The sequence below is a fragment of the Chaetodon auriga genome, chromosome 9 (assembly GCF_051107435.1).
Source record: "Chaetodon auriga isolate fChaAug3 chromosome 9, fChaAug3.hap1, whole genome shotgun sequence".
NCBI lineage: Eukaryota > Metazoa > Chordata > Actinopteri > Chaetodontiformes > Chaetodontidae > Chaetodon > Chaetodon auriga.
The window spans coordinates 21,203,064-21,228,573 of NC_135082.1; the positions used below are offsets into that span (position 1 = coordinate 21,203,064).

General features: G+C 41.0%; 1 protein-coding gene across 1 annotated transcript; it reads right to left on the minus strand.

The window, feature by feature from the left end:
• Window positions 1–5,705: 5,705 nt before the first annotated feature.
• Window positions 5,706–17,976, minus strand: clnk (cytokine dependent hematopoietic cell linker). Its single transcript, XM_076739291.1, is given in 16 exon segments — window positions 5,706–6,031; window positions 6,109–6,264; window positions 6,357–6,434; window positions 6,524–6,618; window positions 6,695–6,711; window positions 6,804–6,888; window positions 6,969–6,993; window positions 7,692–7,713; window positions 7,997–8,101; window positions 8,267–8,318; window positions 8,393–8,443; window positions 10,024–10,066; window positions 10,174–10,226; window positions 12,098–12,251; window positions 14,799–14,839; window positions 17,834–17,976. Coding segments are annotated over 15 exon segments (1,092 nt in total). The 5' UTR covers window positions 14,802–14,839; window positions 17,834–17,976; the 3' UTR covers window positions 5,706–5,878.
• Window positions 17,977–25,510: the final 7,534 nt, after the last annotated feature.

Consider the following 25,510-nt stretch of genomic DNA (forward strand, 5'->3'; position numbering starts at 1 on the left):
AGCGGTCCTTGTGACAGCGGAGCTGGAGCAGTCTGTTGGAGAAGGAGCTCCGCTGTCTGTCCACGAGGTGGTGAAGAGGATGTTCAGGGTAATCCATGATGGGTAACAGTCTGTCCAGTGTCCTCCTCTCCACCACCTCCTCAAAAGTGTCTGGTTTACAGCCAATAACGGAGCCAGTAAAAGATCTCCAACACCTTGCTGCACACGTTAAATGATCTGAGCCTCCTCGGGAAACAGAATCTGCTCATCCCCTTCTTGTAAACAGCGTTGATGTTAGTTTTCCAGTTCAGTCTGTTGTGGAGTTGCACTCTGAGGGATTTGTAATCCTCCTCCACTGTGACATTCTCCCCCAGAATACACAGTGGTTGTGTGGTCGTCCTGTTCCTTCTGAAATCAATCACCATCAATCAATCAATCAATCAATCAATCAATCAATCAATCAATCAATCAATCAATCAATCAATCTGTTTTGTGTGTCTGTGTGCTTTCTTTCCTACCACATCAGGATAACGCAAACTATATGTTTGATTCAACTGTAGATGTTCCCACACGCACTAAATTCATAATTTGAATGGTATCAATGCTTTTCCCGTGTTTCTAGCTTGTAAAATGACAAAACTATGATCTTAATTCTCATAAGCATTTTTTGGGGTTTCTACCACATACTGCCATCTAGAGATTAGTAACGGTTAGGTTTTAGATACGTGACATGAGACAGTTATAATTAGTAGTGCTCACTGAATATAATCTCTATTTCCTTGTGTCTTTGTTCTATTAGATCATATACCTTATGACCTTATTAAGTATTAGCATTGAAGAATGTTGCCGTTAACATGTGTCTGATGTGTGTACATTGGTGTCAACATAGATGCTGTAAACAATTTTGAAGTGTGATTGAAAATTAATCATTTAAACTCTGTGATTGACCATAGTTAGAAGTAGATGAGTCCATCTCACAAAAGCCGAACTCTTCTTTTCTTTAACGTTCAGGCAATCAGGTAATAATATATTCGTAGATATTTTTGACCGGTCATCGTAAGTATTTTCATTTTTGCCTTACGATCATCAACCCCTTTGGACCAAAATCCTGCAGCCAGCCTCAACCCATCTGTCTGGGTCAAACGGCCACCGAAAGAGCTTCTCCTCTTCTGTTACCAACCCAAAGGACAAGCCCCTGAAACATCGCTGTCCAATATTGGCTCTCAACACCGCGGTTCGACTGGCCCATTTTGGTCAGTTCGGGACAATCCGTCACCGTAGCGCCGCTGGCACAGAAGTAGGCATCCTCCATGCTGCAGTTAATAAGAGTTGGTGTCGTAGGCTATAACAATCTCAATTCTCATTAGACTCGCTTAGTCATTAATTCAGGAAATTAACACTACATTCGTGTCCCTCATTCTCTTCAAAACTACTTCTCACTATTGCCAAACTCATTCATTTTATTATCCTGCTATAGCTTCTTCATTTACTTATTTGTATTACATCATATAATAAATATCATTCATCATATCATTCATTATTCATATCCATTCTCATTATCGTGCCAAATAAATAATACCTCTTACTTGTTGTCAGAGTGTCCTTTTGAGCTAGAAATAGACGATCACTGTATCGAGACCTTATGCTTCAGATGATGAGACTGAGCTACCATTAATTCATTAACTATTACTAAATAAGCAAAAATAAATAAATAATATAGAATAAACCAATCCTTCTGATCTGATGAAGGTTGGTGCCCCTTTCTATATCAACGAGTGCAAACATTAAACACAAAGGTTTAATGACCTAATTCCCCGGCACAGGAATAAAAGGAACATCACGATGTTTTAATCCACCAGTCTGTGCAGGTGCAGGGGCTCACACACACACACAGACCCAATGACCTCTGACCTAAAGGCATGAAGGATGTCGGGAAAGACAGAATTAAAAGGGAACAGCCTCCTCCCACCAACCACAAAGGGAAAAGTTTTAAATTTACGACCTTGTTTTTCTCTTCAGATACAGACTGCGCCAACCTGGAAATTCATAATCACTTAGGTTTATAATTACTACAATCACATATTTTTGGTATATTCTTGTAACTATGCATGTTATTCAAGTGTACGGTAACAGAAAGAGAGATGTTTGATACTGTGAGTGTGTTGTAGAATATGATGCAGTCTGTCACTGAGTGGAGCAGGAATGTGTTTGATGTCCACTCCCATGAAGACATCTTTCATCGAGGAGGACATTATCAGAAAGCAGCGGAAAGCACCGGAAGTGAGACAGTGTTGTCTTGACAAGCCAAAGACAAATGGAGATGGGAGTGTAGTGAGATTAAAACTCCACATTAGGAGAATTTACAGTTTGTATGACTGAGTGTGATTTTCATGTCTGATTCACGACCAGCTCGGCTTATTGGTTACTGTTTGAACATGCACAATACACCTCATCAGACTGTTCACTAGTCATTTACAGAAATTCAGGATATACAGGAAACTTAGCCATCAAGTTTTGTTAAAAACAAGAAATCAGTTTAAGCTATTCTTAAGTAACTATGTGATGTATTTCGTTAGGATTAGAAGCAAGAGTCGCTGAAGCTCTTTCCTGCTGTTGTTCATATGAGTGTGCTCCCATGAATACATGAATGGATGTTTTGGTCTAATGTATCCCGCTGTTATGAAGGTGCTGGTGTTAATTAATTAGTTAATGTTACAAGTTTTAAGTGTTTCTCACGTGTTTTCATGATATGTCACATTGAAGACAGAATGAGTCCAGTTTGCGAGCACGTAGCCTTCAAGCACTCCTTGTTAAGTTGGGGGCCATGGAAAATTATGGAAGTGGACAATTTATGGCAGACAGGCCTCAAACTAAACCAATACTCCTTTTATTTTATGATGGAGCCTGCAAGTTTATGGTACAGAGTGCTGTGAACTCATGAACAAAGGACAAAGCTGAACTGAAATGTACATTAATTGATGTATTATGTCCGATAAACCTGACAGAATGTGAGGTTTTGAGATAGCGTGCTGATTCAGATGCAGGGACAATAATCTCACAGGAACTGTTAAGAGACAGTTTTGGTCATTTGGGACACAGTTTCATTAGTGTTGGTGTAAAAAAACTCAAAAATATTGGAATGAAAGATGCATGGACACAAACTTTCCTCCTGGACTGCACAACAGTTCCCAGTCAGTGGTGTCAAAGCAGTCTCTCGGTGCCTCGATGGTCTCCTCGGACCATCTCCTCACATACCACGGTTGGCAGTTGTTCATGCACCACAGGTATGTAGGCAGGGAGCAGATGAACCAGGTGGTGATCAGAGCAGCCTGGTGGGGGGGAGGGGTGAAGAACTGTAACTGTTCTTTGTGTTAGCACACAGGAGGTCCAAGGTTCTATTGTTTCTGGTGTGCCATTTAATCTTTTTGGGTGAAGGTGGGCTGAGTGGAAGACAGGGAAGCATGATTGAAGTCTCCAGAGGTGAGGGTTTGGGGGTGCCTGCAGCTTTGAAGCCAAAGTGTGAAGGAGCTCACAGGCAGCTGCCGAGGGGGGATGTACACCATTATCACAATAACGTGTGAGAACTCCCTCTGGAGGTATATGTCCAAATGCTAACAGCTAGCAGCTCTGTAAACCCACAACTTTGAAAATATAAGTTAGATTCACCCCATTTTCCAGTATATTAACAAAAAACATTGTGGATATTTTCACTCAAATTCTGAGTTTCCACCTGTAGCCAATTGAAAAATAAAATGTTTTTTTTCCCTCACTGAATCAAACAATACGGGATTCTTTGACTGCACAGTGTTTTTGAAGCTTCTGCGGTTTTTCTAAGAGCTTCTGCACACACATCAACAACAATCCATTGTTCTTGGCTAAACTCAGGCAGCTTTGCCAGGTTAAGGAGGAGGCCTACAGAAGCAAAGACAGTCTGGTATAACCATGCCAGAAAGACACTGACAAAGGAGATTGAAGTAGCAAAGAGGTGCTACGCCAAAAAACTCGAGGGCAGCTTTTCAGGTGAAAACCCTTCATCAGTGTGGGACAAACTGCAGGACATTACTAACTACCACAGACCATCCCCCCACACAGCTGAGAACTGTCAGCTGGCTGACGAACTGAATACACTCTACTGCAGGTTTGATAGGCCCACGTCAACACCCATCACCCACCCTGGCTCAGACATCAAACAACTATTCCCACTCCCTGCACCACTCTCACCCCTCCAGCACTCAGGTGAAGAGGATGTGTGTCACCTCTTCAAGAGACAGAAGATCAGAAGAAGGCGTACCCCCTCCTGTCTGAAAGTCTGTGCTGACCACCTGACACCCATCTTCACACAGATTTGCAACAAATCCCTGTGTAAAATCTCCACGTGCTTCAAACGGTCTCATCTAGTCAGTTGTGCCCTCTGGCAACTCCCCCACCTCCAGCCAGGCTGATAGATAATCAGCCTGCCTACGTGATCTGCTGTCTCTCGGACGTACGCCACCATGGTAGGAGACTCCAATACTTCATGGACTGGGAAGGCTACGGTCCAGAGGAGAGACCACGGCTCCCTGATTCTGCACAATGTTGAAGGACTTTCATTAAGCCCATACTGATAAACCCATTGGATCGCCAGGAGACTCCCATTAAGGGGGAGTACTGTGGGGATCTGCAGTTTTCCCCTTTGTTTCTTTTGTGCTTCCCCCTTCCCTCTGTCTCCTGTCTGTCTCCCCCTTGTCTGTCATGTGTGAGTATGTTTCACTGCAGGGCGTGGCTGATGGGTCCGGCCTCCTCTTCTCCTGAACACAGCTGCTCTCAATCAGGCAATCAAGACTCACCTGCTACCACAGTATATAAGCACTGGTTTTCCACCCAGTATTTGTCGAATCAGTTTATCCATGTGGCAGTGACACAGATCTGAAGACTGACTTTTTTATCTCTGTTTTTTCCTGTCTGGTACCTGCCTCCCTTGGTGATGAAGCCAAAATTGAACTTTATGGCCACAACCATAAATGTTACATGTTTGGAGAGGAGTGAACAAGGCCTATGATTCTACTGTGAAGCATGGAGGAGTACCTCTGATGTGTTTGGAGTGTGTGAGCTACAGCGGCACAGGGAATTTAGTCAAAATAGATTGAAAGTAGAATGCAGCATGTTATCAGAAAATACTTTGCATGTTGGTCAGCCTGGAGGCTGCACATGGAACAGTCTTGGACTTTCCTACATGACAATGATCCAACACACAAGGCCAAGTCAACCCTTCAGTGGCTACAGCAGAGAAAAGTGAAGGTTATGGAGTGGCCATCACAGTCTCCTGTACTCAATATCAATGAGCCACTTTGGGGAGATCTCAAACGTGCAGTTCATGCAAGACAACCCAAGAATTTACAGGACCTGGAGGCTTTTTGCCAAGAAGAAGCAGCTTCACCACCTGAGAAAATAAATGGCCTCATCCACAGCTTTCACAATAGACTGCAAGCCACCATTGATGCTAAAGGAGACAATGCACAGTATTAACAACTAATAAACTTTTGAACGGGGACCATCTCAGCATTTTCTTTATTGCTGCGTTTTGCGTTCTTCTGGGACGCCTTATAGTGTAATTTGAATCCCATTAAAAATAACAGAAATGCATTGTGACTGCGAATTCATATTTACATATCTTTTAATGATTAATCCAAAAAATAATCAGCAGATTAATTGATAATGAAAATAATTATTTGTTACAGGCGTGGATGAAAAACATTTTTTTTTATTGACACAAGCAAATAGGATTTGTATACACAGTCAGCTTTTTCCTAACATGTTCATGTTGAACTTTAGTGGATTTTCTGGGTTACTTAGCAACATAATAGGATGTGAAGGACCAGATGGGAATAAACAGATTATCTTTGCTGGAATGCTGCATGCGTTACTGCAGCAGCTGCTCAACATCCCTTTTCGTTACTGGACATGTCAGCACACAGTTTTCCGGGTATCTGCTTCCGGGGATATTTCTCCCGCTGATGAGGATTATTGGGAAAATGGAGTGGAACTTGATGATGTCTGCCACAGAGTCAAACATCTGAGGAGAAATAAGATGTGAGCCGCAGTAAATATAACGCTGAAGACTTGCTGATCTTTCTGAATTTGTCCACTCACATCGTTCGATCGTTGTCTTGTTCCCAGGGTGTACTTGCTTGTGCTCTCGATGAAGCGGATTTTCACGTTGTAAACCTTCTTGTCATGATACACAGCCAATACCAAGGGTTCACTGTTGGTGTTGATGGAGCAGTCTCGTACCAAAAACGCCCCATCCTAATGTGGTGAGGAGCAAAAGAAGACCAGTTCAGCTTCAGACAGGTGCGGATCATGTTTTAATCCATTTCATATCAAAAGAGATACGGTACCCTGTTCACCAGGTGTAAGGCATGCTCAGCATCCGCCCGATTACAAGCCCCAACATACCAGTCTTCTTCACAGGAGGTCTGCCAAATGTCAGAGGGTTCAGGTAACAAATACTGTACTTCTACAGTTTTAACACTTTTTTTTTTTACATTATCAAGCAGCAGTGTACCTGTTGAGGCATTTCCTTTGGAACAAAGTCATGTTGGTCAATGTCTTCTTTGGTTTGAGGCCACTCATGGTGATGACGTTTTGATGGCACCCTTTCTATAGGTAGAAGTCAATGCTGACTTATTTAATTAACAGCTGTAGAACGGTAGTGGTGATTTACACAATTACTTACCTAGATTTTGTTGTGACCTAAGTAAAGGAAGAAAGAGCACATGTAAATAGAACATGACAGACAATGACATAATAATTGGCCTGAAATGCCTGAGAAATGAAAGGCACACCTTTTTTCTATATCGTGAGTCTCCAAATCCAAAGAATATCTTTGAATGTTATGGGAGGCTGAAACACTTTCAGCACTCTGAAGACCTAAAAACAAATTCAACATTATTACAACTATCAAGATGTTTTAAAGCAAAGTGTTACACTCACAGTTATTTAGCTCTCACCTTTGATGTGTGGACTGAATCCTGCCTATTAACAGCATTAAAAAAAATACAATTAAATTGAGACAAAATAGCCACAGTTATGTCTAGTCAGGTTGTGTAGAATAAACTAGAAATGCACAATGAAAATAGCATGGCTGAAAGCATTGATTGATTCTTCATTTTAAAGGACCAGTGTGTAGGATTTGGGTGATCTACTGGCAGATATTGAATATGATAATCCTGTAATCACCTGAAAATGCACCACCATGTTTCTACAGGAGCCCAGAACAGACAAACCAAACACTGACTGTAGAGAGCCCATTTTATGTAAGGTTCACGACCACCGTAGGTTCTCCTGTGTGCTTGAAAGGAAAGGTGAAGCAAGGGGTTTTCAGCTGGTTGCAGTCTGCAACCTGACCACTAGATGCCACTAAATGCTACACACTGGTCCTTTAAAGAAAGAGTTTGCACATGGCAGCAAGTAGATAGCTACATATCACAGGGCAACAGGAGTAGACACTACTACAAGACATGGTGAAGGAAATAAAAAAAATTAGTAGCTAGAATGAAGAAAAATAAGCAGCATGTGCAGAAGTATTCAGTAAATATGAAGATCTTTTCTCCAGTAAAAGTACTTGAGTAAATGTACTTAAATACATTCCCAGGCTGTCAAGAATAAAAAGAAAAGAAAACCTAATCTGACGTATTGTTTCTATAATTGAATCTGCATGTTTGACTACTTACTCTTTTGGTTGTTTTCTGTTCACTGAAATGAAAAAAGGGCTTCAATTAAACAGGAAATCACAGTATTTTATCAAAGACAGCCTCAAACATTTTCTGCCATCTAACCAGCAGAGGGTGCCACTGCTACATGTACAGACTGTAAACTAAGAGGGCCTCTTCTCACTTTCCACCACTCACAGAGGAGAGAGTCACACAGGGTCAAGTTCAGCTACAGCAAAATAAAACAACAACAGCTGCAGACACTCGCTGGAACAAGTGATGGTCTGCCCACTTACTTCCTGAGTGAGAGGATAAAACATACTCACTCTCTCCTGCAGGGCTCGTGCAGTGTCAGCCCAGGCAACTGATTCACTAACCCCAAGGTGAATGGTGGAGGTGATGGAGAGTTCCTGTAAGAGCACACGCTTTAGCTGTAAATCCATTCATAACTTATGTAAACAATGCATAACTTGAAGTAGTTGCAGCTGAGCAAATTACCTGTGTGAGCGCTGTGATATTAGAAAGAGAGAAAAATTATCGCCCATTTTATGAGTTGCAATCAGCACAAAAACAGTGAACAATGCATCGAGCTGTACATAGTGCAGGTGTTTACCTGGGCTCCTGGCTGCACAGGTGTGGACCTCTTATCTGGAAGAGCAGCGGGTGAAGATTTGGCCGCGATGGTGAAAGGAAGTAAAGTTAATTCTGCAAAGTTGTCTTACCTAATCTGAGCTTTCTTCTGCCTGGCTTCAGGTCTCTATTTATAGCAGGCCCTGTGTTTAAAAAGACATACGCAAAAGTAATTATATGTAGTGTAAATTTACTGACGTACAGAAAAAAATTTACACTTATAACAGCTGAAAACCACCAGCTGAACTAAGCTGTCACATGCTCCTAAATCTGTAAAGATCAGGAGCTGCATTTTGGTGATTTCCATTAGATACTCATCATGGTTTAACTTAAAAAAATATTTTTTCTTCCTTGTGAAGCCGCATTAATGAAATGGAAGCAAGCAGACCAATGCAGAGTTGCCAACATATCACTGGCTTATAAATGGTTTTGGCTGAAGCGTTAGCAGACAGCTGCCGACTTTCACATCAGGCAGACACGTTGTATCAGCAGTCGTTTGGAATAGTGTTTCTGGCCACCTGACAGATGTTTAATCCAACATCCACTCAGCTTTTAGCGCTCCTGAAAAAGAGTCTTAAATCAGATTTTTTAAAATCCAAGGTCATAAAATGTCTTTACAAAGTCTTAATTTTGATTATGAATGGTCTCATTGTTTGAGATGATGCCTTGACCCGTTAGAAATCATGTCGGCCCACAGCAACAACACCACTCATTTAATATAAGATCTGCTGTTTTTCATGTATATATTGTCTCGTTTATTGTTCTGTATATCTGGCTCAGCCCTGCACAGGACACCACACGCTCTTCTTAGCTAACTGATTCCGGAAGTAAACAAATCATTTATTGATGATGATGCTAAACTAAAGCAGACTAAAAACCAGCACACGTCTTTCATGATCAGCCTTATATTTAGTTATGATGCGCCCTTATTTTCTGACCTTGACTAATGTTCTGTTGGCAGTTTAAGAGCAAACAGTGAAAGTTTTCTTTATGTATGAGATGCAGTCTTGTTGTTTGGATGTCATTATTTGTGCAATCTAAGTCCGGACAATGCTTTTATTTCTATTAAGTGTATACTTAAGGTTAGTTGAAACAATCACAGATTCAGCAGAAGTGATATTACAGGAAACACTCAAATGTTTGGCAAACAGCATTTATACTCTGGTGCTCAGTCTAGACAAGGTCACTTTAAGCCGAACCAATTAGCCAAAGGGAAAGAACTCATTTGCGTGTATGATTTAAAATGCATCGTTCAGACCTTGTGCATTCGTCTGCTGTGGAAAAGTATTACATCAAAAAGTGTGCAGATATGGATGCTTGACTGGGTTCATTAGCTAGCTGCTAACTTAACTGCCTGCTTCTTGCAATGTGCGGGGGGATTTATCAGAACTGTTTTCTAAAAACAGCTGCATACGAAGGGTGAAAAGACTGAACCATGCAGTTAACATGCTGTGAAACCAATACAATGAGCTGAAAGAGACTAAAAGCCAAATCTTAAATAATGCAGGTTAAATCACCCAGTGTAACTTTTGCAGAGCCAGTGAACTGATTCAGTGACGTCTCTATCTATCCAATGCTAATATTAGCTAATCTTAGATACCATAAGCTACAGGTACCAGTAAAGCTGCAGTGTATTGAATTAAACAACTTCTTCCAGGACTGACTACTTCCACAGAATAGCATTACCTCAATAATCAGATTATGGAGAGCTTTAACACTTTACCTGCAGTAACTGGGGCTTCTCTAGGGAGGATGTTGGAGTTACCCTGATGGAGTGGAGGGCAGAACACAGCACATAAAGTCCAAGCAGACATTTACAGTAGCTCAGTTGAAACAAGACATAACTTTAAAGGAAGCAAAACAGAAATCTTACAGTGGAGAGTGATGAAAGGCTCTGAGCCGACGATGACCTTGGAAGATCCCTGTCTTGAAAGCAAAAAGAAGTTGTGACGCTCACAGTCTAATGAGTGACAGTAATGATAGTAGTTTCAGTAGCTGCAGTGGTAGCTGACAGTTTAAACACCCTTTGGGTTTCCTGTAACTCGGTCGTTGCCAGTCCCAGCAGTGCACTGCAGCAGCAGACTGTATTGATTACAGAGGGAGAACACTCCAAGTGTGAACAAATTTAAAAGCCACATTCAGTATAAAGTTGTAGACGTGCAGCTGTGAGGCCCCTGGCTGTGGGCCACATCCATGCAGGAGAGTAAAGGGAGTCCATTCACACTACATGCTTCCCTCTCTCCCCCTTCGGCTCCTGGATAATTGTAATCTCCCGCAGTCTGACTCAGCCAACAGATGGCCCTGGAGACCCACTGGCAGATCATGCTCACTCAGCGTGAGCTCCCTCTCTCTCAGATCCACACTGCTTTCATTCTCACCACAGTTTGCCGTGGAGCTGTTATTTTTTTGGTCTGCATTCATTCAGCTTCATTCTAATTATGTCCACCAGAGCTTCTCTGTGTAGGAAAGTGAAACACACTCACCCTCCCTGTGTCGACTGTGCAGACACTTCTTTAAGCTGAAGTTTGGCCAAGTTTGTAACCTAGAGTTCTTTGGTTTTTAGATAAAGGTTATTTTTGTCTGGTTATGAATTGTACATGTGCTATTTGTCATACATTTAAGAACAAGAGAAGAAGGACACAAATAATAAGAGTAAGACAGGTGGTGACAAACATCAGAGGTCAGATTCACACCCACGGATGGACAGAATCACTCAGTCTAAGCGTGACGTCATGCATGGACTCTTGTTAATAGCAATTCCTGATTTATTTTGTAGCAGCCTCCTCATGCATTTCTGTGTATTTACTTCCTGTCTTTGTTCCGTTTCCCATCAGTTTTGCTTACCAGCTGTTCTCAATCAGCCTATCAGTTCCCCAGTATTTAAAACCCTGGCTATCCAGGTTGTCTTTGTCTCCAGTAGACTGGAGTGCCGGCCTCTGATCTCGTGTTGTAGCTTGTTTGCGTTTTTATCTCCACCTCGTGTTTTTGGTTTTTGCCTGGCTTGTCCTTTTGTTCTGCTTCTACCTCAAGCTGATGAAGTTTTTGAACGCTTGGACTTTTGTGTGATCCTCGCACCTGAGTCTTTAAATAGTTTGGGTCAGTGCATTAAGTCTCAGCCCACTGAGAGAACAAGAGTTTTATGTTTTGTTGTTGGTTCTCACCCCCAATCCATCACATATGGGCTCTTGGTCAGGACTACTTGCCGTCACTTTTTAGGGCACTGGGTTCCCCTTCAGCATAATTTTTCACAGGGCAGGGTGGTTGTACAGACGTTTATAGAGCTGTTCTCACTCTCAACACGTCACATGAGCAGTCAAGAGGAGGTTGTGGTGGTGGGATGGATTTATCACAGGAAGGTTCATGTGAAACCAAATGTGAAGGCTGATTTCTTTTCTAAGTGAAGTAACGTAATATAATGTACAAAAGTAACATATTTATTTTGCACCAAACATGACCTTTTCCTAAACCTAACCCAGTAGTAAATCTAACCAAAGTGCCACAGTTTCGCAATATTAACCTCATGTTATTGTTCTCAACCAGCTCTATTTTGAGAGTCTAACCATGTGTTGCTAATCAGATGTTGTAAATTATCATTGCTAACTTGACGGTGGAGCGCTGCACTGTGAAAACTGATGCTGAAGGGGTACCAGTGCCTTAAAAAATTAACTAAATTTGAAAACACTTTGAAAAGTCAACATAAATTCATTTTCAAAATCTAATCAAACCACAAAACAGAAACAAAACCAACCTAAATGAAACTAAACCCAGAGTGAAATGTAAGTCGTTGTTTTCTCTACCTGCGTACTCCCTCTCATCATTTAGGGGCCTCGCAGGAAGAATGCGCACGTTGAGCACTTCCTCCTGGTCATCCACCACGTCGTACTCAGACTCCGCGACGTCGTTGTAGTTAAGGCATCTTTGATTTCTGTTCCTGTCTGTCCTGCTGCGATGCTGTGGGGAGGAAATTAAAGTTTCTTCAAACGGGAGAAACTAATAGACAAACTTCACAAAGCTCAGACATATTTCTGTTTGGATGTCTGACTTAATCAAAACCATTACACCACATTTAAACAATGAAAAATACAATCCTACAACATGTAAAAAAAAAAAAAAAAAAATCATCTCTTTTCACACTCAGCTCTTATAAATAAGACAGATGGAAAACTGAGAAACAGCCTCACTAAGACAAGAAAGATGCCTTTTGATACCAATCACATTCTGTATAAACTGACTGCGATCACTTGAGTCTTGCTGCTTCTTGCTTTTTATGTTCACCAACATGTAAAAATCTATTCTGAGTAGACGCATATTCAGCAGTGAGAAGCACAGGAAGCTACCAGGAGGTGTTGCAACATAACCTCGCACTTGTCTCCGAGGGATTTCCTTTTTAAAACTTCACTCTTTACAGTCATGCAGACACTGAGACGCGCACGTCAGTCAGCCATATATAGAAAAAAGTGACAGTCTGTGATACGGTGTTACAGTGTTAAATATTCAGTATTGCTGTGAATAAAGGGCACATGATGCAAAGTGCATTGTCACTGTGTGTTTTCATGCACCTGTGGACAAAGCTGGGACAAAGGGTGAAATTAGGATGAATACATGATCAGCGGGTGCGTCAGTCATGGCCAATCAAACCAGCTTCTCTCATCCAATTTAAAAGCTGTGCGCTCCACATTAGAAATGGCTCTTTTGTAGAGAAGAGCAGAGTCCAGATTGGCTTTTCCTGGGAGGAAATTGATGTTTTTGTCCAGCAGGTGCAGAGTCACCACCAGGCATTCATGCAACACCATGAATATTTTGCCTAAGGCGTAATGATGAACTCCGAGGGTCTATTTTGAAAGACAGTGGCTCACGCAATAACCACACATGTGCCTTCATATTTATCTAGTTCATGTAGTTCAACCACTTATCTAATTATTCTTATTACAGATATTAATAGTGGAAAAAATATTGGATTATATTATATAATAGAGGTGGCTGAAGAAGACTGACTCATGGTAGAGCTGAACAACAGGTCTCTGGAGTAAATACAAGTAAAATTACTTTACACCGGCATAGTGTTTACTGTGATAGATTTTTTTAGGTCACATATTCATCATTAAGTCCTTTCTTATTGCATACATATTAGTAACATATTACTCGTGTATTAGTCTTTATACACTGGTCATTATTCTTGGGGTTAGGGTTGTTAAGGTTTAGGGTCAGGTTAAGATCATAATTCATTCTCAACTTGTTTCCTTATTATCAAAAGCGATAATTTGGAAGTTATTGAAGGAAAACTTTTAGTTAATTGCCTAGTAGTTGTGTATTATGGTCATGCAGAATAAGTGTTTTATAATGACTAATAAAGAGCCAGTATGCTGCTAATGTGCATGCTAATAAACAACTAGTTAATGGTGAATATGTTTACCTCAATATAAAATATTATTTTATATATTTATATATATTATTTTTTAAAACATTTTTGTAATGCTTAACAGTTATAGTACAATGTGTAACAATTCTGTGATCTTCTGCTAATTGTGTTGACACTAATGACATTCAGGTGAATAAACCTGCCAGCCAGGACAACTTCCTGCCCGTTACACTGTTGAAGATTTAACGGTTTAATGAAGACATCTCTCAGCCTTTGACCTGAGCGCTCAGCTCTCTGTTTTAGAGCCTGCAGACAGAGAAGGCACACAACTGTAGTCTTCATAATGTTTGAATCAGCCAAAAGGGAAGGCTGTCATCATCCTAACAGAGGACGACGGTTACTGGACGAGAAACGTTGTTTTTTGTTTGTTTGGTTTTTTAACTCTGTGCAGACTGTGCATTACTGCAAGCCAAAACCTGGACAACTGATATGAAAGAAAGCACTTTCCACCTTGCGCCACTGCACTTTGCTGCATTGTGCTGTTCTAGATTGCAATGTCAGATTTCCCTAAAACACTCCAACTAACAGCCTGTTACACAGTGTGCATATCAAGAGTGTTTCACTAACGTCATCAGTGCTATTTCACTGCTATTAAGCACCTAATCTTCATAACCACGAAACAATTAAGTGAAGTGGAAAACTATGATTGTAATTTTCTTAACACATGACTGCTGTTTCCTGATTTTACAAGTTTTTGACCTATAATAGATGCTTTCAAGTAGCATTAAAATATTATGAATGAGCTATATCTTTAGCTTTAGCAAATTTGACAGGCTATTATTGGATTAATCAGTAAGACTAAATAAACTGGAATATATTTCAGAATTTACCTCCAAAAGGAACATTAATGCAACCACAAACAACAGTCGTAAATTACAGTAAAAACACAGCGAGTAGTGCTGGTGTGCTCTGTGTTGTTCTTGCTGGGCGCTAACAATGACAGAGCAGAGTCTCGCTCTTTACTCATTTCTGTGCTAACAGGTAATTACACAGGGGGCTGCAGACTCCTAAAGTGCCCCCTGGGAACATTCATGTGAAACCATCGGGGAAACACTGTGGATACGGACGCTATAACTCACCATTATCACAGCAGACTCATGGCTGTTCCCTCTGTCCGCTGCTAACGGGGGAGTGAAGCAAAAATGAAAAACATCATTAGTTTGGTGCTCTGCTAAAGAATTTGGCCTTCCAACACAATTTTGCCCTTGTTCTTTTCTTCGTCAACAGTTAAACATGCAGAAGAATGGTGTCTTTATATGCGGCCAAACCGAGCTGTTTGTGGCCCCTCACTGTCCCACTGGGCTCCTGTTTATCTGAGACACTTTTCTAACATTCAGTGGAAAGAAACCATATCTGAATTTACTGTGAAACATGTTTTTAAAATACTCTCTTGATTGGTATTAGTCAATCAGTGTGATTATATTTATGTCTCTATATGAACTGCTTCTCAGTCCTCACTGCCAACTTCAGTCACTTATTTAACTTCACATGAAGGTCTTGCTTTCACAACTTTGGAGAAAATTAATTAATTGAACTGATAATGCTAATAATACCAGTCTTATTCCAAATAAATTTGAGACGCTGTGTAAAACATAAATACAACCAGAATGTAGTCATATTCGCTTGTGAATACCCAATCATGATACTATCACCTGTTATGAGCCTGTTTACCTGTGGAATGTTCCAAACAGGTGTTTTAGGAGCATTCCACAACTTTCCCAGTCTGTAGTTGCTCCTGTCCCAACTTGAGTACGTTTACATGCGCAATAATATTCTGAATATTCCAAATTTCATGCGGGTCACGTAAACAGAATATTCTGGTTGGATTTTTAAAATTAAGCCTTATTCTGAATGGAGCATTTCCTGATTAAGACATGTGATATACTGATATTATTGGGATTTTAGGAGCGTTCTTTGGACACGTATACAGGGCATTCAGAATGTGCGTCTCAGTCTGGGCTTTTACTGCAGTTCGAGACACACGGCCTCTTGACCAACTAGCCAACTCGGCTGGAGTAGAGATGCATGCACAAAAGAAAAGGCCACATTTCTGGTTGCAAGGAGAAACACACCTACATTTAAGCATTATGAAAGACTTGGACGAACAGGTTTTTGGGCATGCACAAATATCGTAGCGTTGACCTTTCCAAGACGGTGGCTAAAGAAATGAGAGAGGGCGGCTGTGTATGCACGGCTGCAGGTAAACAGAAGCATTAGTGGAAAATTGATTTTCATTAGCCATGTAAACATCTTAGTAAGGGCAGAATAAAGGCAAAAAAATCTATATTTTGTGTATGTAAATGTAATCACTGTCTTTGTACTGTTTTCAATTGAGTATATGTCAAAAAGGATTAGCAAATGATCACATTCTGTTTTATTATGTTTTACTCAGCGCCCCACTTTCTTTAATCAGGATTGTATTCAGAAATAAGGAAAAAAGCATGAAATGTTGCACTCAGAGTCCCAGTATTCATCTCAGATAACCTCTCTGTGCGTAGGGGGAGCAGTCAAATGATTGTGACCCCATAAAAGTCCTGTTTTGTCTATTATCAACGCCTGCAGATCCAAACAGCGTCTAACAGTCCACAAAAGTGTGAAAGCAGCTTCCAGAGCTGTGTCAAAGCACAGAAATATGAGTGTTATTTTTGGATAATGCAAATGAAGTGCCAGACTTTTAGTGGTCCACAGTGTCAGGAATATCACAGAGCTGGGAGTGATTTTGATTTTCAGGTGACGTTTGGAAACTCAGTTCAGTCCTGCTTTGCTAAAAGCTCCAGATCAAATGAAGAGAAATCAGGTCTGACAACAAAGCAAGTGAATGTCCAAAAGTGGACCGCCAGACTTTGACTTTAATATAAGCTCCCTACACTGAGACGGATACATGGATATTTATCCCATATCTTCTATTGGTGTCACATTTGAGGTTATTAAGAAATAATATCAATTTTAAAATCTCATTTCCAGGGAAAGAGGCAAGAAGAGGAAGAGAAACACGGGGTCAGAGCCAATCAATCACTCTTTGATTGACAGGTTTTTATCTTTGAATCCATTTGGCTGTGAGGGAAAACATAACAGGAAGCAGGAAGGAAACCGACCCAAAATAGAAGTGAGGACATTTAAGCAAGGCCCAGGGATAGTGAAAATGCCAGGAGACATTACAGGCTACCAACTGACAGTCCCCAAATGGAGAATCAGACTCAGTATTGGATTTGGCACCGCGGTCCAACACTCGGCGGGGCCGTCTGTCTACTTTGCAGAGCTTTGCTGGGCCATGGGAAGTGGTGTTGGATGAGACGTATGAAAAGGAAAGAGATTAGATACATGGAGCTAGCATCTGAGGTTGAGCGGGTAGTCTGGAAAATAAACTTCTGCCCCATTGGAATTGGGTGCAGAGGATTTGTGGCAACTTAAACCACCAGACTATTTAAGGATTTGTGACCTGACTTTGTTACGGGCATCAAGAAAGTATCAAGAGCAGAGAGCGGGAAAGAGCTCGGACTGAGGACAGAAACGATATCTACAGTCATCAAACAAGGAACTACCGCAGATATTAGGATCATAACATGTTATTCACTATTGTTGATTGTCAGCTTGTTGGTGTTGATAATTATGTGTTAAATTAGTCCTCTGCTGGTGGGTTTTGTCACAGTCAATAAGTGTGGAGACACCTATTTTAAATCCGGTACCAAATGTATTTGTGCATCTTATATTAAATTAGTTTAGTTCTAATTTAGTTGTAATGCTTCTAATACTACTAACAAAAAGAGCGACTTTAAGTATTATGTGCTACTATAGAGGTTAGTTTTGCTCCTTTTGTTGCAAAATCAGCCTGATTTTTTCCATTTTGTTTTGAAAAACTCCCCTCCTAATTCACACACCCCATTCCCACTGAAGATTAGATGGCTGTACATCGCATTTTACAATAAATCTAAAATCTACGAGCAACTGTACACTTTGTTCTCGGATTTGAATCAAACCCGACACTCAACTCTGGCTGAAAATACTGCCTTTCAAAGCTTGTGTCTTCTTACTTCTCATTTCCATCTATTTTTACAGCAGACTTGTCTACACACTCCCCCCCAGAGTTAAAGGTTGAGAACGAGCGGTTACTTACCTTTTCAGGAGACTCGGACAACAAGCACACCTGCATCAGTGGGTGTCCAGCAATTTCTGCCTCTTTGGTTGCATGTATTTGGTTACAAAAATAGTCTGCCGTTTTTCTTTCCCTGCCAAGAAGTATGAAAACACCTGGGCTGCTTCAAGTCTGACTGTCGGAGTTAAGCAGCCCACTGCACTAACCCAAAATGACTTCCTGTGTGGTGAATAACTGGCCTATAACTTGAGGTCTTCACTTTTGTTTGAGACAGTAAAAGGTTTGTTTTTGTAGGGCTTCTGCTTGGCGTCAGTGTTCTGGTTTCACTGCACAAAACATTTTTGTGGAAACGCTGTTTGTGATTTGTGTATTTTGTTTTTTTAAATTGAACTTCTCCTATTCATCAGCCTCTCTGCTTCCTATGTTCGCTTTTGTCATGTAGGGTTGACGATGTGCTGTTTGCGAGAGACTATTTACATGCAACAGCATTGCAAAATTTAAAGGTGCAAGCTCCTGCGCTATTTCTGAAAACCAGAGTGAGAACATTTGCTCAGTAAATCAGGGTCAAATGAATCTGCCAGTGGTACAGGTATTTCTCCTAATTTGAGCAGGAACATGGTGACATTTCAACACCTGCTCTGCCAACTGCAAAAGGAAGCAGGGTGACATTTAGTTTTTTCATTAGATCATCATCTGGCTTCAGTATTACATCAAACAGGAAGGTGAAGCCAAATTCCGATTTGTGACAATATTTTATTCAAGGCTAACCTTTCAAAGTGATATTTCACTTTGGAGTAATATTTTCATCTTGGAGCGTAAACACTTAATGAAGAGTCCACTGCCAGTTAGTGCCCGAATCCACTGAATAAATGTCCAGTTACAACATGGATTAATATCGTCATGATGGTAAACCAAAATTCAGACAATGGGACGCGTTAAACTCAAGCTATTAATAGTAGTTATATAACAGCTCAAATGAGGTAGAAAATGTATTTTCGGCTTCGGTCGTGAAGCTGGCCTGAGAACAGGGTGCACTGACAGTAGTTAGACATATGGAGGTGAGCATTACTCATTCTTATTTAAAACCTTCCTGCTGCTACAGGAAATTAAATGGGTGATATTCTGCTTTTAAGCCTCCAGCTATAACTGTGAAAATCTGTGACCTCAAACAATGCATGCGATACTCAGCACAGGTACTTAAGGTTACTTTCTAACGTTAAGAGAAAAGAACTTTTGAGCCAAAGTTTTCTCCGTTGTACTTAATTAATATATCTATTACATAATACCCAACATTTGGGTTGCTTTTTGTAGCTCCAAGCAATGGATCAGTCATGATAACATGACGATGTACATACTGTAAACAAGACCACACTTTAACCATATTCGTTACTACTTCATCTTAAAAGTGAGCGCATCTGTACCGCTGCTAACAATCCTTCAGCACATACAGAACCACAGCTGTGGTGAGCACTGTAGGTCAATGTTGAACCAGGAAGTTGGTTGGTGAACCAAAGTGTGAGAAAGATGTTTAAACACCAGATGGTTTAAGTGTTCTTCTTTAAAATAAGTTCAACCTGTATGTTTCTTGACCCATCTGACCTGTTTCTAGTGTCACCACATGCCAAGATCTCAGCAATTAACTTAATGAGTCCTAAACTATCATAACCAACAGAACAGATGGCAGTGCAATGAAACAAAACCCAAGCTGTAATAAACTGTAGTTAGTTTTAGACATTTGTGGACTCTAATGAGGCTCTAAAAGCTGCTTTGATCAATATTTTATATTAACAATGGGTCAAATGTTCATAGAGACAAATCCAAACAGAAAATTCACCTGACACTGCAGATCCCCTCAGCTCTGTGCAACCTTTTAGCCTCTTTTAGCTCATTATTTTAATAAAGCTTTAGATTCTAGCTAAAACTATAATCTACAGCAGTGAAGCAAACTATAGATTGAGTTCAAATGATGGTTATTCACGCTGCCATGGTGCTGTGGTACAAAACTGGCAGTCATAGAAAAGTTTTAGATGACTTGGCTGCGACCAGCATAAACTCCAGACGTCTGATTTTAAACAGAGCAGTACTATGACAGAGTATCTCCCTGTCTGCAGTGGGTTGGGGGACTGGCCTCCTCCAAAAAGCGATGCAGCTGAGCACAGGCGCACAAGGTCAGCCTCTCTCCTGTGGTTTCTTCTGCAATGGTATAGCCTGACTTCCTGTGAAAGATTACCATCTAGCCTCTCATATTCTCACTGATGCTTATCTTTTGAGCCGCAAACGCCAACTCCCCGAACATCTCTACACCTTGGCCCCCAGCGACAGCCCCATCGGCCTGTCAATCTGGCAGTTCATCCTGTGTCCTCAACCCCCCCCCACCCCCGTCCTCCTCCCAGCAGCCAAAAACTGAGCCGTCCTCCCCTCCTCTGTCCCGGACCTGTCACTAAGAAATAAGATCCAGAGTCCCAGCCTGGGGGGTGAGGAACACAGAGGTTGAATATGGGTGAGGTGTGTGCACATTTCAGGATTTTCATAGGTTAATATAACCCAAGTCCTTCATGCACTCACTCACTGAAGTTAAAGTCATGACGTTGAATTCTGGGCGCCACAGGAAGGATGCACGCGATCATGAATGTGAATGATAAACCACATCAAGCTTAAGATTATTGAACAGCTGCAGAGATAGTCAGTGTCAGGAGGCCCATCTGTATGCAGAATAACCACAAAGTAATGGTAACTGTGTTTGAAAGAATTAGCAAACTTTCACAAATTGTCCTTTAAATACTTCTTGACTGTTGGATAACTACAGTTATTTAAGGAGTGGACATTTTTGTCTCAACAGAGCCACATGAAAATTGGGTCTCACACTCTGGGGGAACCAGTTATGTGTTTGGTAATAGCTAATGTATTTTTTCATACGTAACTGAACGTGCTTGTTTTAAGCCAAATCACAATGTTTTCCTAAACCTAACCCAGTAGTGTTGTGTCTAAATCTAAAGAAAGGTTGGACTGTCACAACGTTAGAAACGTGTTTGTTATTGTTCTCACCAAGCTTTATGTTGAAGTCGAACCAAACATTGCGAACTGGACATTGTATATTTATTGCTTGTCTGTGTTGCCTTGCATATTGAAGAATAATGCTAAAGGGTACCCAGGGTCTTAAAAAGTGACGCCAAGTGGTCCTGACCAAGCGTCTATATGAGACGTGTGTAGAGTGAGAATGTGTTGTGGTTTGAGTGAAATGTCTCACCAACTGTTGAACAGATTGTCTGTACTTTGGTACAGAAGCTGAATTAACTTCATCTTCTGACTTTTCCTCTAATGCCATCATCAGGTCAAATTTTTTATTTTTTCCAATACTTTGGTTCACTAAATAGGATCAAACACCTGCAAAACAAACAACATATCCAGCTCAGCTAATTTGCAAATGTTAGCATATTATCAAGCTACACTAAGAAGGTGCACATGGTAAACATTACACCTGCTGAACATCAGCATGTTCGTATTGTGTTCAAAGCCATAGTGCAAACATCAGAATGCTAACATGCTGCCAGTGCTAACATGCATGACATGCAGTTAACAAACCAGTCCTGATTTTGTTTTAATAAAAACTCAACTGATATTTGCTCCTGCTGTTCTTCACGAGATAACAAGCAAAGCAGCTTTAAAAGTGATGTATCTCATCCATCAAGGCAGTTAACACCAACACCTAAAAGTTCAGGTAGTGCACGTATGTAGTGGATGAAAACCAGCCCTCATGGAGCAGATCAGGACTTGATAATTGTTCAAATATGGAGAAACTGTGCACACTTTCATACAACTCGCATTAAAGGCATTCATAGTGTTGCACGTGTTATGTAAAGAATGAAAAACTGACTGAACAAATTGACTTCATCGTCCGCTTCCGCAACCACGCTTACACCGCTGTTCGCAAGTGAAACCACAATAACTCTTCCTTTGGCTTGGTTATAGTCTGTATGCTTTATTAATTGTGTACTTGCTCACTGGTGAGCCCAGCAGTCGTCTTTTCTAATCTACAGTCTATAAGAGAAGGAAGAGATAGTGTCATACAGCCAGATAGATAAGATCAGAGAGAGGAGGGAGAGCAGGCAGTCTGGCCGGTCTGGCTATCTCTCTGGTGAGTGTGATTCAGCAGCGTGAATAATTAAAGCTGGGAGCAGTGATAGAAATCTGTAGACGCCAGGGTCGGATAATACTGGACGGATATCAGGGGCCTTTGGTGAGGGGAGGTGGCGGCTGAGACGACATTAGTCACTCTCCCTGTGCCCCGGGCAGCCGTCAGGGCACCGTGCTGAAGGTCAGGAGATGATGGATGGACAAAGACCGTCGGTGGCTCACAGCTGAAGTTGACTAGAAAACGAATGTCCTGTACATGAAATATTATCCTCATTGAGGAAGATACCTGATCTGATACTGCAGCAATGTGTCATGGCTTTGTGAACTTTGTGAAGAGCCATGGCCCATCAGCTTGAAAGTAAGTCTGTGACAATGTGACATTTTTTTATTAGCAGAGGAGGCATACGAGTGAAGATCAGCCACACCACAACACTTTCAGTGAAGTCTCTGCACTCATTTGCCGTTTGACTGACTGTAATTAATCAGCAAATTATTCATTGCAATTACACCTTGAAGGGTGAAAAGTGTTTGTTTGCTTTGCCTGGTTTGTGTGCTGCAGCTTGAAGGGTCACACTGAACGTTCTGGCTGTCTCCCCCCGACGTTGTCATTGTTCTTTGTTTCTCTCATCTGGTTGGTTTCTCGGATGTCTTTCATCTTAGCTGCATAGAAACAAAAAGTCTGCCATGAGTGTGAATGTTTGGCGGGGGCTGTGTTATTTTTGAGAACCGGTCCTACTGCAATCAACCACAACCGCCTGCTCGCTGACTGTTTTATTCATCGGTTTATAAAAACCAAAATTCAATTGTTTGTCTTGCAAATGATGCTGCTCCAGATATAGACTGTGGGTAGATGTCACAGCATGCAAAAGTTGTACTGAAACAAGCCTCTCTATGAACCCAACCACAAAAGAGTGTCCTCCTCCTCCCCGAGCATTAGTGTGATTGCACTGTATTCTCTCTCAGTCCTGTCCATACACTGCTCCATTCATTATAATGGTAGCAGTGTGTCAGCAGAGCCTCAGTGATGGCAAGGAGCCCCATATTCAGGTCAACTCGCAGCCAGAACGATTCCTTGATTATTCCTTATTTATCCCAGTCATTCCCCCCGCTGTGGTGTGGAGTCTCAGGAAGATGTGTGTCTGAGTGAGAGGAGCCAGGGCTAATGAGCTGAGAGCTAGCACGCTGGTCGTTAGCAGGCTTGGAGCTGCGCTTCTCCCCACTCAGAAGGCACATTCAAATCATCAGCAGCCCACGTCTTATTCAGGTTGATTCAAGGCAATAATGCAAGCTATTAATGGTAATATGGAGGTGTTTACTGTCTTGTAGGTTGATATAAATGCCCATTGTGCATCCATTAAAGACCCACACATACTGAAGATGTGATTCAAATTTCTATTAGCTGTTACATATAACAAGACTTAAGGTGGGTTCAGACCAAAAAAGACGCAAGCATACAAAGTCAATGCAAATTAAGATTAAATTAAGATGCGCTAGCTTAGGGCTAATGTACAGTTATTGTGGCTGTTCAGGGAGAGTAAACACGCAAATGATTTTGCAGTCAAGCTAATGCGAGTATCACAAAAATTCACTTTGCATTTGGTCTGCAAACACCATAAGACCAAGAGTCTACAGCCATGCTAGCTGCTCTATAAGGCTGTACTTTAAGCTAAATGCTAACATCAGGGTGAAACAGGCATGTTTGCCATGCTAATCATCTTTCTTTCAACCTATTAGCATGCTAACATTTGCAATTTCACAAAATAAAGCTGAGGCTTATGGGAATGACATCAGTTCTGCAGATATCTAATCATAAACCTAAGAATTTGACTGAAATGTTTGAGCTGATGATGGTGCTAGATGAGTAGTGGAGGATCAGCAGAGTTCTTACAGTTCATCCTGAAATGAAGATGGCTGCAGCACACCTGGCAGACCATCACCAGAAATGATACTGAGCACCTGCTGGTGGCTGTCTGTGACTGTAAGGGATGCACATCCACATGTTGCTAATTTATCAAGAAAATCTGTGGAGTAAAAAGGGTAAAAAGGGGCGACACTCTGTACATGATTAATCAGATGGAGGATGATATATAAGCTTTATCAATTAAAACTGTAAGACAGAACTTTAACGCCAAGAGACAAACCAAAGTTTAAACCAATGTCAGATTTTTGATCCAACCTTAATAACATCTGATGCTCTGGGTCGCTGTACATTTGTGACTACGTGCACTTCATGTTAATGTTAATGTTTCAGCAGCTGGTCACAGCTGATCTCTAACCATGACATAAAGTGCATGAAAGAATTTATGGGATCTCCTCTTCAATTCAACAAAATGACACAATTATTTGTTGTCTTATCTTGAAATAAATTTCTTATTATTGACCTGAATCCTATAGTTGGTTGTAGGTTTGTCTCAAGAGAAAGACTCATCATGTGCTAATGTGCTAATGCAGAATCTTGTTATTGAGATTTACCATCTGAAATCGATAAAGATCAGACTCAAAACCACCCACAAGTTCACAAAAACATCTTGATAGGATTTCCTGATTATTCTGTATTAAACATGCATCTATGCTACAAAAACTCCAACCGCTCATTCTTCCAAGAACCGTACCACGTGCATTAATTTCCCATTGATGTGGTGCACCTGGCAAACAGCTGCACAGCTCTCATCTCGGCTCCATGTGCCTGTGGCGAGAGACACTGATACCATCAGCATGTTTTCTGTTAAAACAAGTAAACACTGTTCTGCACTTATAAATTCACTGAAAGTTACAAAGCATCTGCAGTCTTCTGAATCGTGTTTAGGAGCCAAAAAATGAGACATTTGTCTGGTTCTCATTTTACTTTTTTCCACTGCTCTTCTGGTTTGATTTTGCATTTACAGAGTAGCTGGCTTTGCTGCCAGCTGTCATACAGGGCTGTAGTTAATACTGAGGACACATTGAGGTCATGTACTTTTTATTTATTCTGGGAATTTGGGTGTTTTAGCAACCTGGGGAGAGTTACACTGTGGGGAAAAATATGCTGTGGATATTCAACAGACTGATTCAAGTATTTTGATACTGAAAATATTTAAATTTGACTCCTTTAAGGCCAAAAGAAACTCAACAGTCAGTAGGTCCTCAGCAGAATGTTATTCCTGGCAGTGTGGAGAAGGCTACATTTAGACCGAAAAATATAACTGACATACACTAATGTATATAAATACATGTTTAACTGAATAAACAAAATACTTTTTTTTATAAGAACCCAAGAGACGAAGCTGCTACCCACAACAATATGTTCTGTTTTTAATAGACGCTTACTCAGTGGAACCTCTCCAGAGCTCCGTGAAGTCTAAAGTCAAACCTCAATGGGAGAGCAGGTTTTACTGCCTCCAACAGGTGACCTTTTAGTACTCTTCCTGTGCTGAGGAGGCTACTTCAGGAGATCATTTTTAATCAAACCTTTAAGTAGTTTAGTAGAAGTGGACTACTTACATCAGCAGTGCGTGATTACAGACCCAGGCACTCCACTAGCACTGCATGAGCACACATGACTGATCAATGGTTAGTGTGTATGGA